Source organism: Tubulanus polymorphus, chromosome 5 (genome assembly GCF_964204645.1).
Source record: "Tubulanus polymorphus chromosome 5, tnTubPoly1.2, whole genome shotgun sequence".
Taxonomy (NCBI): Eukaryota; Metazoa; Nemertea; class Palaeonemertea; order Tubulaniformes; family Tubulanidae; genus Tubulanus; species Tubulanus polymorphus.
The window spans coordinates 14,908,443-14,923,089 of NC_134029.1; the positions used below are offsets into that span (position 1 = coordinate 14,908,443).

Below are 14,647 nucleotides of genomic sequence, written 5' to 3' on the forward strand. Positions count from 1 at the left end.
TCTGATGTTTATAAGTGCTCTTAATTTGGTTATAAAATAATCAACATTACTCAGTAGTTCAAGCCGCGCTCAATTCACTCGCTGTGTGTGTGTAACACAGAACATGCTTGTACGTGGAGATATGATACGCTCGTACAACACGCCCGCGCTGATCTAGTCTAACGCCTTGCGCGCGGTATTCGATATTAATTGGCCAGCTGAGATTTCCGCCCCAAATATAACACTCGAATTTACTGAGTACAGGAGCTTCAATCACAGTCGCAAGAAATATTGATGACAAAGTCAAAGTTTAACTACATATTCCACAAAACAAACGAGGCATTTTGATGAAAAGAGTTTATTTTGTTTGAAAAAAACATCATTTAAACACCGAAATATTATCAGCGCACCACGGCAGGTAGCGTGCATCCACTATTTTCCGCAGTTATAACATCACACGCCCAAGATCTGTGCTTTGATCAACGCTGAGAACTAATCTTAAGTAATTAAAGATGGCATTAAGTGTCATCAATTGAACCCGTCATTTTTAGCCCACTTGGGACTTTAGTCCCAGCGGGCTATTGCGTTCACTTTTCGTCCGTCGTCCGTCCGTCCCTAGACGGAATCCAGTTATTTTGGGAAGTTTTGAAGACGCTTCAAGGTAACGTCTTGATATTTAGGTTACACATGTATCTACCCTAGACACATCTTCAGCCCAAAAACTGGCCCTGTCAGAATCAAGATGGCCGACTAGCAGCCATTGTTGTTCGCCAAAATCAGCACTTTTTACACATTTTTGAACTTTTTGAGGGAAATTTTGAAGACGCTTTGATCAATTACCTTGATCTTTCGGATATATGTGAATCCCCCCAGGGCCCATCAACATAACAAAAATTGGGTCGGTCGGACTCAAGATGGCCGTCCTATGACCTTTTTAGCGCCCAAAAATGTTAATTTTGGCCCGAATTCTGAGTCCTGTAGCTTCCTACTGGTTTGCCATTTCTCATTGCAATTTGTGATGGGTATTCTTTGGAAAGGGATGTTTTATACCTGAGACAGGTATTTTTCATCAGCCAATTATGACGCAATTGGTGGCCATCTTTGTGTCACCAGTACTCATTCATTAGTGGGAAAAAGTTTTTCCACATTTTACTGATACCTAAGCGTATTTTGCTACCACAATCAATTAGAAAGTTGTGGCTCATAACGTGTTCTATGATTGTGGTGAGTTTCAAGGTAATTGGATTTCGTATATGGCCACCAGGGGGCGTTGAATAATACGATATCTTCGCATTTCTTTATTATATTCGTACCAATGCATATCTGGTAACCACAATCAATTGGAAAGTTGTAGCTCATGACATCATCTATGATTGTTGCGAGTTTCAAGGACATCAATTATCACAATCAATTACAAAATTGTAGCTGCTGACATGTTCTATGATTTTGGTGAGTTTCAAGGTCGTTGGTTTTTGTAAATGGTCACCAGGGGGCGTTGAATATTGAAATTGTTAGATTGTTGAGCATTTGAAACCACTTCCCAAGTGGGCATGGTGTCCCTGGACCCCTAGTTATGTCCTTACGTTAACAATCGTTGGAGCCCGGCTATCTTGTATTTAGTTTGCAACACTGATGATTTTGATATTTTTGATACTTAGTGCACAACGCGAGTCGATTGCATTGTCAGCAATAAAGTGTTAACCGTTTACCATTTATGTATCAATTACGTGTAGTAATAGATAACGCAAGACCCACAACAGACCCACATTTTAATTGTCGAATGGTCATGCGAAGACATGGTGTCACATTCAAAAACGTTTTAAGCTTGGGCCTAAATTGCTTTACTATTAAAAGCTATCATGAATGAAACTATTGAAAGCCACAATCACTCAGTTGCTGAACTTGATTTCAACCGTAACTGGCCGTCCTGGTTTAATATCTACTTCCCTGAAATTTGAAAAACTTATATAGCATCTTCTGATTTTGTTTGTCCCGAGTAGTTAATGTTCAAGTTTTAGTTGTTTTATGTCATTGCCTCATGGGATCAAAATTTTCAAGTCCAAAATGTCCATAATTAAACTTGCGTAACTGTCGTTTTTCCGCTGGTGAATATTGTTTTCCTGTTCCACTTGGTCAATCGTGAGACTAGCTATAGGCCCGCAGGGTACAGCTAGCAGTTGACCTTAAGGTTCAGTCTGTAAACAGCTTCAAGACACTCATGTTGAATCATGGATGTGAAGCATGCACCCAATGGACTGCATGCCATGGGTTCTTGGCGATTGTGCCGAGAGCAGACTGTATCCAGTGGCCATGTATATTAGCTGATGTTTTACCTTGATAGTATGGATTAAACATGCACCGCATCAACGCAGTTATTTCCATTCACTTTTCAAGTTCTAAGTCAATACCGAAACTCATCATGGAATGTTTCTTTCTGGTTAAAACTTTTATTCTTTTAGATTTTTATTTGATTTTTCACACTTTTCACTGGCGATGGGGACAAGAAAAAATTGTGAATCTCTTCACCAGTGCCAGTGACAAGTTATCTCGTCATTGGTTTTTTTATACTAAAATAGATCAGTGTATTGATTTATCAATGAACAAATAGTGCTGGCAGCATATAAATTGCATAATGTCAAAAATTAGTGTTGGCAATGGCGACCGGACCTTAAACCGGTAGGTGGCAGCGAACGTGTTAATACCTCTATTGCTTACAATTCAATACATCCACTTGCATCGCAAATGGAGCACCAAGATTTTATTGAATCGGTAATTGATGGGCTACTCAATGGTGTGATACCACTACTTGCAAGAGGCCAGGGAAATCTAGTGCTCACACTATACCTGATAGGCTAACTGGTAGGCATTTTGTGGGTATACATGAAAGCAAAGGGCCTGATTGTGCTGTGTGTAGTGACAGGACTGTAAAACGAATCCAAACATAGTACTACTGCAAGCAGTGTGAGGTGGCAATGTGTAGTGTCGACTGCTTCGATAGATTCCATACACAGGTTGTGGAAAAATAAGTGTGTAAAATCCCCATGAAAAACAAAAATAACAAAATTTTTGCTGAGATGTATAATAACTGTATTGTATTTTATAGTTGTACAAGTTAATATTTAAAAAAAAGTTGTGAATTCTGAAAATCTTGTAGTATCTATGATTTTTTCAATTTTTCGGGTTGCGAAGTCAAATTTGGGGTCAAATGTCACAGAAAGGTCATGTCAACGGTTAAAAAGAATTGGCAAGTTTTGGGAACCAATATAAGCTACTTAAAACTTCTGTACTGTGCCTGTCTAAAGTGCAGTAAAGTGTCTATTGTTATGCAAACTAATCTGGAACTGGGAGCGACTTAGTAATTCGGCAGAAAAAGGTTCAGTCTGTGAACAGCTTCAAAACACCCGCCTTGGATCATGGAAATGAAGCTTGTATCACATCATAGCCAATTTCCTAAATTGGCATGTCATGGGTCAATTCTTAGCAGTTGTGCTGTGAGCAGACTGTGGTTATGGTAAGTGTACTTACTGACATTTTACCTACCGTATTTTCCGGTGTATAAGTCGAGTTTTTGAGACAAAAAATCTTGTCCAAAAAACGCAGGTCGACTTATACACCGGCCACACTTTCGAAACCGTTTTAAACTTTAGCGTGCCAATAATCGATACACAGCAGTCTAATACTAGACTACAGGCGCACGGTATTCAATCTATACACTATACATTCAACACGTGGATATAATACAAACAATGAGCACTAATCCGGTAATTTAGAAACAACAGATCCCAATGATTTAATAATGCAAACAGTGGTAAAGACTCTCAACTTCTATGAGAATGACATCGGCATAGCCCTATTCAAATCCAATTAGATTTAACCATTTAATTCCAATCTGGCTTTATTGCGCATTCAAATCAATAAGACAAAGGGAAAAGATTGATCTTAGATATGACCCACGTGCCATCAGTGCTACTTATAAAAACCTGATTGTAGAATATAAATTATATTGAGCGAGGAGTGTATTTTGAATAATATAACCGACAATTGCTTCATGTAAAAGTGAATGTGACGGCTTGCCCTAGTGCCTCTTGGGGGTCTTGATCTTAAACTTAATGGTACACAATTGGGACAACATTTGGGGCTGAAACTTATCAAAAAAGTCCATGCAATTAAACGGCCACCAGCGGGAAATAGTCAAAGAGGCTGTATGTTGTCCAATTTGTTAAACTTTGTACATACGTTGTCTAATATCATTCTTATAGATATAATTGTGGCCACCGTATTGCCGACGCTTTAACCAGAAAACCTGTAAAGCGACTTAGTGACATTCAATTGGTGTTCACATTAAAAAAGTGATGTTGTTTCTAAAGGTGATGTTCATGAATAGACGTCGCATTTGAAAAGCGATGTACGCGAAGAGACATCGCTTTTCTTCAGAGACATAGCTTTTTCCTCGAAGTTGTCCTTTTCTGCAAAAGTAACTTTGCTTTACTCAAAGCATCATCTCCATTTTCGTACACAAAAGGCTAATTGATCAAAGGCCAATAATTGGCAGTCATTTTCTTTTAGTTTGGTGTTGCTGATAGCGAAGGATTTGTGTGTTTATGGCAAGTTGGGCTTGGCGTGAATATGAACAAACCATTCATGGTATGTATTACTGCCACATATACAAGTTGAGTTAATTTTGGCATTAAGGGTTCACATGACAAGAATATATCAGCTAAAACATCGAGCTACTATTTTTCTGATCAAGTCAGTGCCATGGGCATGAATGACTGTGATATGGTAATAATCCATGCATTTGTAGAGAGAATCCCACAATTATAACGAAAAAATCCGAAAATGAAACTTCGAGATAGTAGTATATTTCAACGTTTCAACTATATCCTAATAGTCATCTTCAGGAATAATGAGATACTACAAAAATTATGAGATATATATACAATCCAGAGACAAAGAGACTAATTCAAGTAATCAGAGATGATACAAACTAAAGGAAAATTTATGTAGAAAAAGTTACACGCTAAAATAGATTAAAGGGAAGCAAACTAAGGGGTAATTATAAACAACAATAGTGAGTATAAATATAAATTAGAACTTGAAATCAGTAGTAAAAAGACAAACTAGTGGGCACTTAAATTTAAACAATGGTGAATACAAGTTGAGAGACTAAAATAGATGAGAGAACAAATAACAAATAATCAAAGGGGAATCAAGTGTTGAGTTTAACCAGTTTACAGAGGAATTTAGATATAAGTTTATTATGGGGTGAATAACCATTGTTAAGGTTTACAACGTTGTTCGAATTTTCAATTATTAATGCAGATTCCAAAATATGTCTTTTAGTTTTATCGCTGCAAGGGTAAATTAATTCAGCATTAGCGAAATCAAAATTGTGTGAAGTCTGAAATACATGACTAGCAACTCTGCTTTCAGGTTTAAAGTTTTTTACATCTAACTTATGCTCTTTTATGCGTTGATTAAGGTTCCGACCTGTTTCTCCTATATATACTTTGTCGCAAACGAAGTTCGGTTTGTTATTAATCAATATGTTACTTAGTATATTATTGTATTTAAAGATAAGTTGTTTATTTAGTGACGAAGAGAAACTTTAGAATCCTCGAGGAAAGGTACATACGGTACAATGATAGGTTGTTTATCGGTAGCCAAGGTAGGAGTTCTAAGGTTGTTATTTCTAAAATGCGTACTACAAGCTTTAAGGAGAGCTTTTTTCAAAGTCTAACCGTAGTGCAAAGGGCAGTTGGTAAAGCAAACAGATCTGCATAATTTAAAGATTAGTAGAATGAACAATGTAATATGTTTTCATCGATATTATAAAAAACTGTACCTCGTGAGCACAGGACCTTAGGTCCTCTAGTCTATATTGCTGTCATGAATTTACTTCAATTTTGTCCAAAGCATACTATAGGAAAAAAATGTTAGTCAGTTAATTATAGCCACTGCAGTCACTACAGGTCCATTAGCATAATTACCATAATAGGTATTTAATCTCTCAATGAAAATACATATGTAATGAGAGAGATACTTTATTTCAAATTATGTGCGATTTTCTTTAAAGTTGGTAGTTTCAATATAGGGTTGGTCCAGCAATGAAGCCTATCGACACGGCTTGACTGTAGCGACCCCATCTTCGTATGGGCAACGTGTGTGCTCTGATCATGGCTGCGGCTGTCTTGATATGCGCGATGGAACCGGTCTGGCTTTACTGCGGATTATCAGCAAAAAGACCGGCTCAGTATCGCAGCTGTGCCCTTGGATTCGCATCACGCTGTAGCTGCTACGGTTCACTCTTTTAACCCTCAACGAATCTACTCGTAAAATACAAAGTACATCTATCACGATTGATAGAACACTATATCCGTATTGAATAATTATTCCTGAAGATGAGTATTAGGATATAAGCGAAACGTCGAATAAATTACTCAAAGTTACATTTTTGGACTTTTTCCTTATCATTGTGGGATTCTCTCTACATCCCTCTATCGTTTACTGGTATCTTGAACTTCAACTCATCTCACCTCTGCACTTCAAGGCTGTGGTAAAACCTCTTAGCCCATAGGCAATTATTATTTGAATAAAATAAAGTTATTAATCGATTTTCATTTAAGTTGTTATCAGTCCAATTACAAAGTCTTTGAAAGTGATAGACCTGTTCAATTCCCACCACAGAAACAAATGCTTCAGGAATGAAAATTATAAGTCCAATGCTCTGATCATTATTGCCATCAGACAGATATTGATTGACTTAAAATGATAATGGAAAATTTGACTCTTACCGGTATTTTGTAAGTGATAATATCAATGTAGAAAGATTTAGCAAATAATGTGCAATACCTGACCATTCCATACATCATCTTTTTCAGTATCCTTGTGAGTTTTATCTGCAAAATGTCAATAAATCATTAATATTCATGCATAATACATATTAATAACTAGTAAAAAGCTACAAATACTTTTATAACAGTTACATTCAACTGTGATATGAAGTGTATCGTGTATAATGTTTGCAGATATCCCTTGATTTTCATATGGTAATCTTAGAAAACAAAGAAGTGATACAAGACATGTACATTGAAAGTGTCTGAGTGTCTGAAACGTCTGAGTGTACTTTACACTGGAAGTGCACTATTCATAATCAATAACTTTAAGTGGCCAACACTTCTGTCTGTGAAAGCAGAAATCTAGTAACCAGAAAAATATTCTGTGTTCTAGAAGTGCACAATCAAGAAGGGCCATTTGGGTCTGGTGAAAATGCTCATAGTTTGATATCACTTGTATTTTTATAAAAACTTTTTCAGAGTTTAAAATGCCATAGCAAAACTATGAATGATTTTGCATTCGTTGGATCATCTAGTCTCCTTGCAACAGCTGGTCAATCCAATGATAATAGGAATGTTGCATTGTGGGATACATTGGTACCAAAAAGAAGTTCGCTTATTCAAGGTAGGCTCACAGATGAATTGTTTTTTTGGAAGCTGTGGTAGGTTCTAATGGCACATGCTAATTGTTTATCGATGGCAGAAAATTGACAAAGAATTGGTTCACTAGAATTAATTCAATACGGGATATCAACAAATTCAAGTTCTGGAATTACAATCGTTTGACGGCGCTAGTCAGAACCGGAAATTGGAACCTAAATCCACCATGTTCTAGTTCATTGCAATAAAAATCTTGTGCTTCCAAATTTTTAGTTAGCGATATTTTACTTATTATACATCGTCACGCGTAATCATTTAAGTCTGATATCCTGACAATGTGTTGGATTCGATAAAACCTCACTTCAAAAGCTAAAAGATCGCTAGAAATGTAAAAACAATTACCAAGAATCACAAATTTAGCGATGACGCTCAAGCAGCTAACGGAAGTAAAGACAGGTGCCGGATGTCATCACTTTGTTTTTGAGTTCAAGGCTCTAAGGAGAATTTATTGCTGGCTGATGAATATGAATAATATTAAGAAATAAAATTTTAAAAGGACTACAATCGTAGATCCATAATGAAAATGTGAAAAGTACCAGAGCTCGAACCGACTTTTTTGATTATTTTAGGACATTTATAGTGATTTCTAGCATTTGCAGTAAGGTTTTATCGTATCCAACCTAACGGTAGGATATCATAATTGAAGGATTAATCATGACAATAAATAGTAAGTAAAAAACGCTCATTAAAAACTTGAAGCGAGAGATCTTTAGTGCAAATGAACTAAAACATGACGGATTTAGGTTTCAAATTTCCGGTTCAGACTAGTGCCATCAAACGAGTAATTCCAGAACTTGAATTTGTCGATATCCCATTGGGAAGGGGGCAGTGGAAATTTGGGTAATTTTCAGAAATTAATTGCCTGTTCATCTTCAGTAACTTCTGCTCTCTTAATTCAGCTAGCACAGTTCTGGCATTCTACTTTGTGCAGGACTCATAGCCTAGGCCTAGTGATCTGCACTTGCTTCTCTAGCACGAAACGGCCTGCAATTCTTGATGCACTTTCATGATACTAGACGTATCGGCCCCACTCCGCGCAGTGGCGCCACCGCGCGGGATTTACGCGAAGCAGCAAACACAAACATGGCCACTCTCAATTTTCAATGAGAGAAATCATGTGTGCATTTCAATTATTTCGGCTGTTAGGGTTTTAAGGCACAATATAAGTTGATGATGTATGTGTGATATGGCGATGTTAATTAATGATAATTCTGCAGTGAAGCTAGTGACGAACGTTGCCAATTGAGTGTACAGCTGCCAAAAACACTGAAATGTGCGTGGTTGCGTAACTATTTGCAGTGAATTGCAGACGAAACATGAAGCATTAACGGCCGTTTAAAAAAAAATTATACCAATCGCAATTGTAAAATAAAAATGAGATAGAACCTAAGTTAAAATTCTGGCCATTTCTAAAATGTTATTACTAATTTTTAGTCAGTGCCGAACGTTTAGTTTTCAAACAATAATGAGGGGTGGTAGGTAGTCATGCAATTCAAGTCATCATTTATATCACGTTACTTCCGTGTTGTTGAAAATCTCGCGAGTCCTGGACCAAACCCCATTGAACAATGTGATCTGTGTGCTGCCACAAATGCACACAGATCACACTACACTACCCATTACACACTCCAGTACCCACAGCTTTCATATATCCATCCAAATATTTAGAGTGTCTTTCTTCCTGGGTGTAAGAATTTTGGTAGTTGAAATGTCTACCCCTTTGAAAATTGAAATGTCTACCCCTTTGAAAATTGAGGTCAAGAATGGCCGCCAGGGTTGCCATCCATCTTAGATTTCTTTTCATCACAATGCCTACAATCCTTTCCATGTAGTGTGATCTTTGGGGCAGCTAAAATGGGCTTGTCTTTTCATGTAAGGATATATTAACAGAAAATGAATATTATCGTCACATAGCCTATACCATCTTAACAATTTAAAACTTGTTACATCATTACAATGTAAATCTTTCTGTAAAACTTTGAATACTGGATCATTCTTCTTGTTATTTCATTATTATTTAATTTTTGTTTAACCCTTTCAGTGCGTCTACACCGCAGTGCGGTGTATGAATCAGTGATGTATTTTGCTAGTACTGCGCACTGCGGTGTATTGATGTAATTAGTAATTAGTTTTTATCTCTATTGAAAGATGGCAGCACCTGTCAAACATAGTGAAATACTAGTAACTAACAATACACCGCGCCGCGGTATAGACGCACTATGGTGGTATTCCCATTATTCAACACACAAGGGTGAAATTTTTTTAAATTTTCAAATTATCTCCAGCACTATAGGGTATTGATTAGTCAGCACTGAAAGGGTTAAGTGGGTTATTCAGTTCCATTCAGCCTATTGTATACACAATTGCTAGTTTTCTGCCGAAACAACGGTTTGATGAAATTAACTCGGACCCTGATTATCACCTTAACAGCATTATTGATACTGATTTTGAATTACATGATTCAGAGTCTTCATATCTAGAAATACCTGAAGTACATAGTCTTACTGATAATGGTTGCAAAATGAATGTTGTTCACTTAAAGGCCGACTTCAAGTATCAAAGGCCCATCATCTGTCAGACATGGCAGTATCTCTGAACCCATAGAGCAGTCAAGATCTCCAGCGTTGAAACTGGAATTTCCCTAATATCTCTGCCCGTTAACTTATTTGGACCCTCCTTTTGGTCAGGGATATGTGTAAACATGTAATATAGTCATATCTATGGCTTAAAATTTAGTTTAAGCCCTCCTTCATGCATAAATTAGCAATTTACTTAGTGCATTCTTCAAATTTTCAAATCTTTGTATGACAAGCTGGGAGGAGTTATTCACCTCACCACAGAGAGCACAGTGACATGTATTCATAAACCTATATAAACAAAACAGTTGCAGCTCTCTAGTGCGGGGGGGTTAGAAAACTTTTGACCTGAAAGTTGTATCAAACTGAAAACTTATATATCGTCTTAACCCTATATCAGTAACAATGTGTGAAAATTTCATCAAAATCAGACAAAAATTGAATAAATTGAAAATACAGATTTTATGTTCAACTCAATTATTACTGGAGGAATTCTTATCAAAAAACATCTACAAAATCAGCGAATTCTAATTAAGAAGATTACTTTGACCAAAATGTTATCAAACATATACGAAAAAAGTTTTTTAGGACGTCGTGGTAACACGACGTCCTGTTGGAATCGTGTAAGGCAGTTTGTTAAAACGTAGATAATTTCTCGGGAGTGACTGAAAGCTTGGTGCTGTAACTTGCACATTATTTTAGTCATGAATTTTAAAGGATTGAGATTTGTTTCTCCTGGAATTCTATGCAGTAATTGCTGAGAAATTTCTAAAAAACATGCGATTTTGGCCCATTTTGGTTGTACGTCGTGGTCGAAGAGTTAATGCTATGCTGTTGTTATGGGATACCGCAATAAAAACAAATTATACAGATGATGTTTGATGGAGATATGAATATTTATTAAAAAAGAATATATATGTTTTCAGTCGGCATAAATTGGTGGTGTTTGTTTTTCATTTTATTGAAAAAAATAAATATTTGCGGGACTGTTCTAGCTGGACAGGAAGTGGAGTAGTCGGAGCAGTACACGTACACGTGCGCCGTTTTCCAAGAATCAAGTTTCCGTAGTAAGTATTGTTCAATTTATTTTGTGAATTGTGTATCTCGCATGTCTCAAAACATCACACGCTTGCACTGCTTTATCGGGAAAACTTATGAGATCGTAAATTAAGATGAGAAGCAGCACTTAATTCGCCGGGAATTAAACCCGGAGGATCCATATTTCTTAGTTATAGGTCAATTTAAGCGGTTGCGAAGCCAGTCGTTGTATAATACGTTCCTTAATTTCTTGATATGCAAGTCGGTTTCGTCTCTTGTGAATAACAATTCGATCGACTGGGTTGAAATGAGGCCTACGTAGTATGTGCTCGATCCTCCTCGGCTTTACAATACAGTCATAGCCTAAGAGTGACAGCACAGTGCACACAACACAGCATAGCAGTGAAGTAGGCCTACACTATACAGCAGTATACACTGCCTATCTCGCTTGTTGTTAAGACATCCGCCCTCAGCAGGGATTTGAACCTAATGGCCTCGCTACACTCAGCCACGGCAATTCAATTTAATTTATTCATAAAATCTGTACATACAAAGATTGTCAATGAACATAAGCAAGGAGAAAGAAAAGCAGTCACAAACAAATGAAATGCTTACAAAAAATACAATTGAAACATAACAATGAAAATGGAGCACCAAGTTGAGACAGATGATGCAACTGAGTTCTTAAAGGAGCCACACTTAACAACTCTATTTACAATATTATTTACAAGCAATTTGTTTAAAGCCGAATTTTGTAAAAATGCCTAGGTTTATCAGGCACGAACCCCCACAAATTTAGTATCAGTTTGAAAAAAAATTTAGAAAAAAGTTTTCATATTTCAAAGAAGAACAGGTTATAGAGCCAGGTTTAAAAAAAAATACATTCATGTCCACACATACGTGACGCCATCTATCATGAAAACTATGTACTAAGTGTCAACTCCAGTCAACGGGCTTTTCAAGCAATTATTTTGGACACTTTCATAGCTTAGATTGCAGCTAATATTGAAAATGTGTGGACCAGAGGTACTAACGGTTAAGGTATTCATTTCATTAGTTAACCACTTCCGCAATTTCTTTGAAGAAAGTTCCTCAAATCATCCCCACTTAATCTTAAAAAATTAAGACAAAACTCTAGTTTTGCATTTTCATATCTACCAAATACAATATGAAATATTTGTTGATTGATTTTGTTTTGTTTTTCAGACTCTGAGAGCACCAAAGAAACAAAAAACTACGAGATTCTTGCCATTGAAAAGATAGATTCAACCGATGTAAACTTTTTATGCGACCTCGGTGAAAACACAGATTGTTTCAGTATTAAGATACCTAAACCTATGCATTGTAATTATTACCAATTGCAAACAGTATCATTCGAACTAAAACAGTTTTTGAAACATGGTTTAACACACATTCGGTACAATTTGATTAGGTGTCTAATTAATATTATGTCTTATACATAACGTGTACATTCATTTCCTGTGTTGAAAAAAATCGGCAAACAAGATCAGTTGTTAAGTTAGCAAATAAAACTATTTTTACATGTTTCTATATATTCAATCTTGGTGTTCTTCATGCAGTTCAGCAGGATATCTGGCCCACACCTCCATCCATCAGCTTTCAAAATTGAGATTGTGACACTATATGGGATAACATTCTAGTCAAGATTTCAGTTTCATGGAATAACATTACCAAGGACTTGTATGAACATTTCTGTACAGTTCACATCTATTTCGAAACAAATGCAGTAAAAATTACCGCTAGATTCCCTATCATACCTAGGGGTCTGCAGGCAAATGATCCTTGGTTTTGTTAATTTGATGGAGATTTGTCCCTCCAATGAATTGATAATTTGCTACGGCACATTTGAAATTGAAAAATGCTGCAGGTTTAAAAGAATTGACATGGGTTGCTGTCGCCACCTACTGCATTCTATGATAGAATTGCTGTAGGTCAGATTTGTCCAGATTTTAGGCCTGGTACTGTTACAAATGACGCCAACTTGATCCATCTAATAGTTACCGTAAGTGTTTATGAAACTGCTTCTAGTCAGCATTGTTTTCTCCACCCATATAATATTTATGTTGCCCATGAAAGTAAGTGCATACATATACAAACGACGTCCTGTTAGAAAGTGTGTTTCTAGTTTTTATGTGTCACTGCGATACTGTGTGATACTGGTGTGAGCCAGATGTGTTCCAGTAAACATTTTAAACAAACTACCGCTTGCTAGTTGCTAGTGGGATGTGGCCTGCACTGCAAATCTCAAATACCAACCGGTGGGTTTTTGGACCTCCATTTGAGTCAGCCTTTAAATAGCCATAGCATACTGAGTAAAGTATCAATGATTGCAAACATCTCGCAGGATGTGGGTATTACCATTAGAAAAAATTATATCATATCAACTTCGTATATGATCTATGTTTCTTTAAAGAAAATTACTTTGAGAGCTGCTTTATCGAAGTTAACTGTACCAAAGGTAAAAACATTATAATTGGAGAGGTGTATAGCGTTCCTGGGTCCAGTGAAAAAAATTTTACTGATGATTATACTAGTTTATTAAATAGAATAAAACCTAAAAAAACAGTTTTCATAGGTATGGACTAAAATCTTGTTTATCTAAAAGTAAATACTCATAACAACACTAAGAAATTTTAGGAATTAAATATAAGTAATGGATCATTCCCAACAATTGTCAGGCCCACTAGAATTACACACTGTACAGCCACATTGATCGATAATATTTATGTTAGCTTGAAATTTATGATTTTAAATCAGCTGTTGTAACGTCACTCCTCATTTTCCATGCCTTCTAACTTTTAAAGATTTTAATTATGAATATATGTACAAACAAGAAACAAAATTCTGATTTTACAGACAAATTTATTTATAGAAATACAAAAGAGACTATCATTTATTGATTTTAGTGATATAGATCAATGAAATACTGAAGAAGGATATGAGTATTTATTGAAAGGTATTTCAGAAACTATTGACATATTAGGTAACACCATTACAAATAAAAAGACACAGAACAATAACGATTACTGAACCATGGATGACACCAAATTACCGTAAATGCTGTTTCAAACAAAGACAGTATAATTGTTGTGATTATTTACTGACTCGTGGATTCAACTACAAACAAAATTTGCAATTAAAAATCTGGCAACATTGATGCGACCGGTAGTACAAAAAATTTGTTTCTTCATAATCCGAAAATAAAATCAATTTTACGAATTGAATACCCCAGAGACCTACCCCTCTTAAAAGGGAGTAGGAATACGATGTTTAGGAGGGTTGACTCCCTGGCAAAGTTTCATGGACAGTTTCAAGTCAGCTGTCCATAACGACCAACATCTCGATAATGTCATCATGTTTCAGTGCCTTAGAGGATTAGTAACCGGAGAGGCTTCATATACGATTGTAGGGTTAGCTCTAACCGATGCAAATTAAGTGCAATAGGCCTACACCCCTTCTGACCGGATGCTAGGCATGCGTATACGTAGGCCTACATAGGCTAGTAGCCGCTACTAGGTTAAGCTGTGGTCCCTCTAA

The 14,647-nt window shown here is 36.4% G+C and overlaps 1 protein-coding gene across 1 annotated transcript in view; it reads left to right on the plus strand.

Annotated features, from left to right (window-relative positions):
- LOC141906265 (dmX-like protein 2) overlaps positions 1–14,647 on the plus strand; it is a 344,303-nt gene that overhangs the window by 308,846 nt on the left and 20,810 nt on the right. Inside the window, exons 43-44 of the mRNA XM_074795507.1 lie at positions 4,546–4,623; positions 7,296–7,440. Of these exons, the coding sequence (XP_074651608.1) occupies positions 4,546–4,623; positions 7,296–7,440 (223 nt within the window). The remainder of the gene's footprint in view (positions 1–4,545; positions 4,624–7,295; positions 7,441–14,647) is intronic.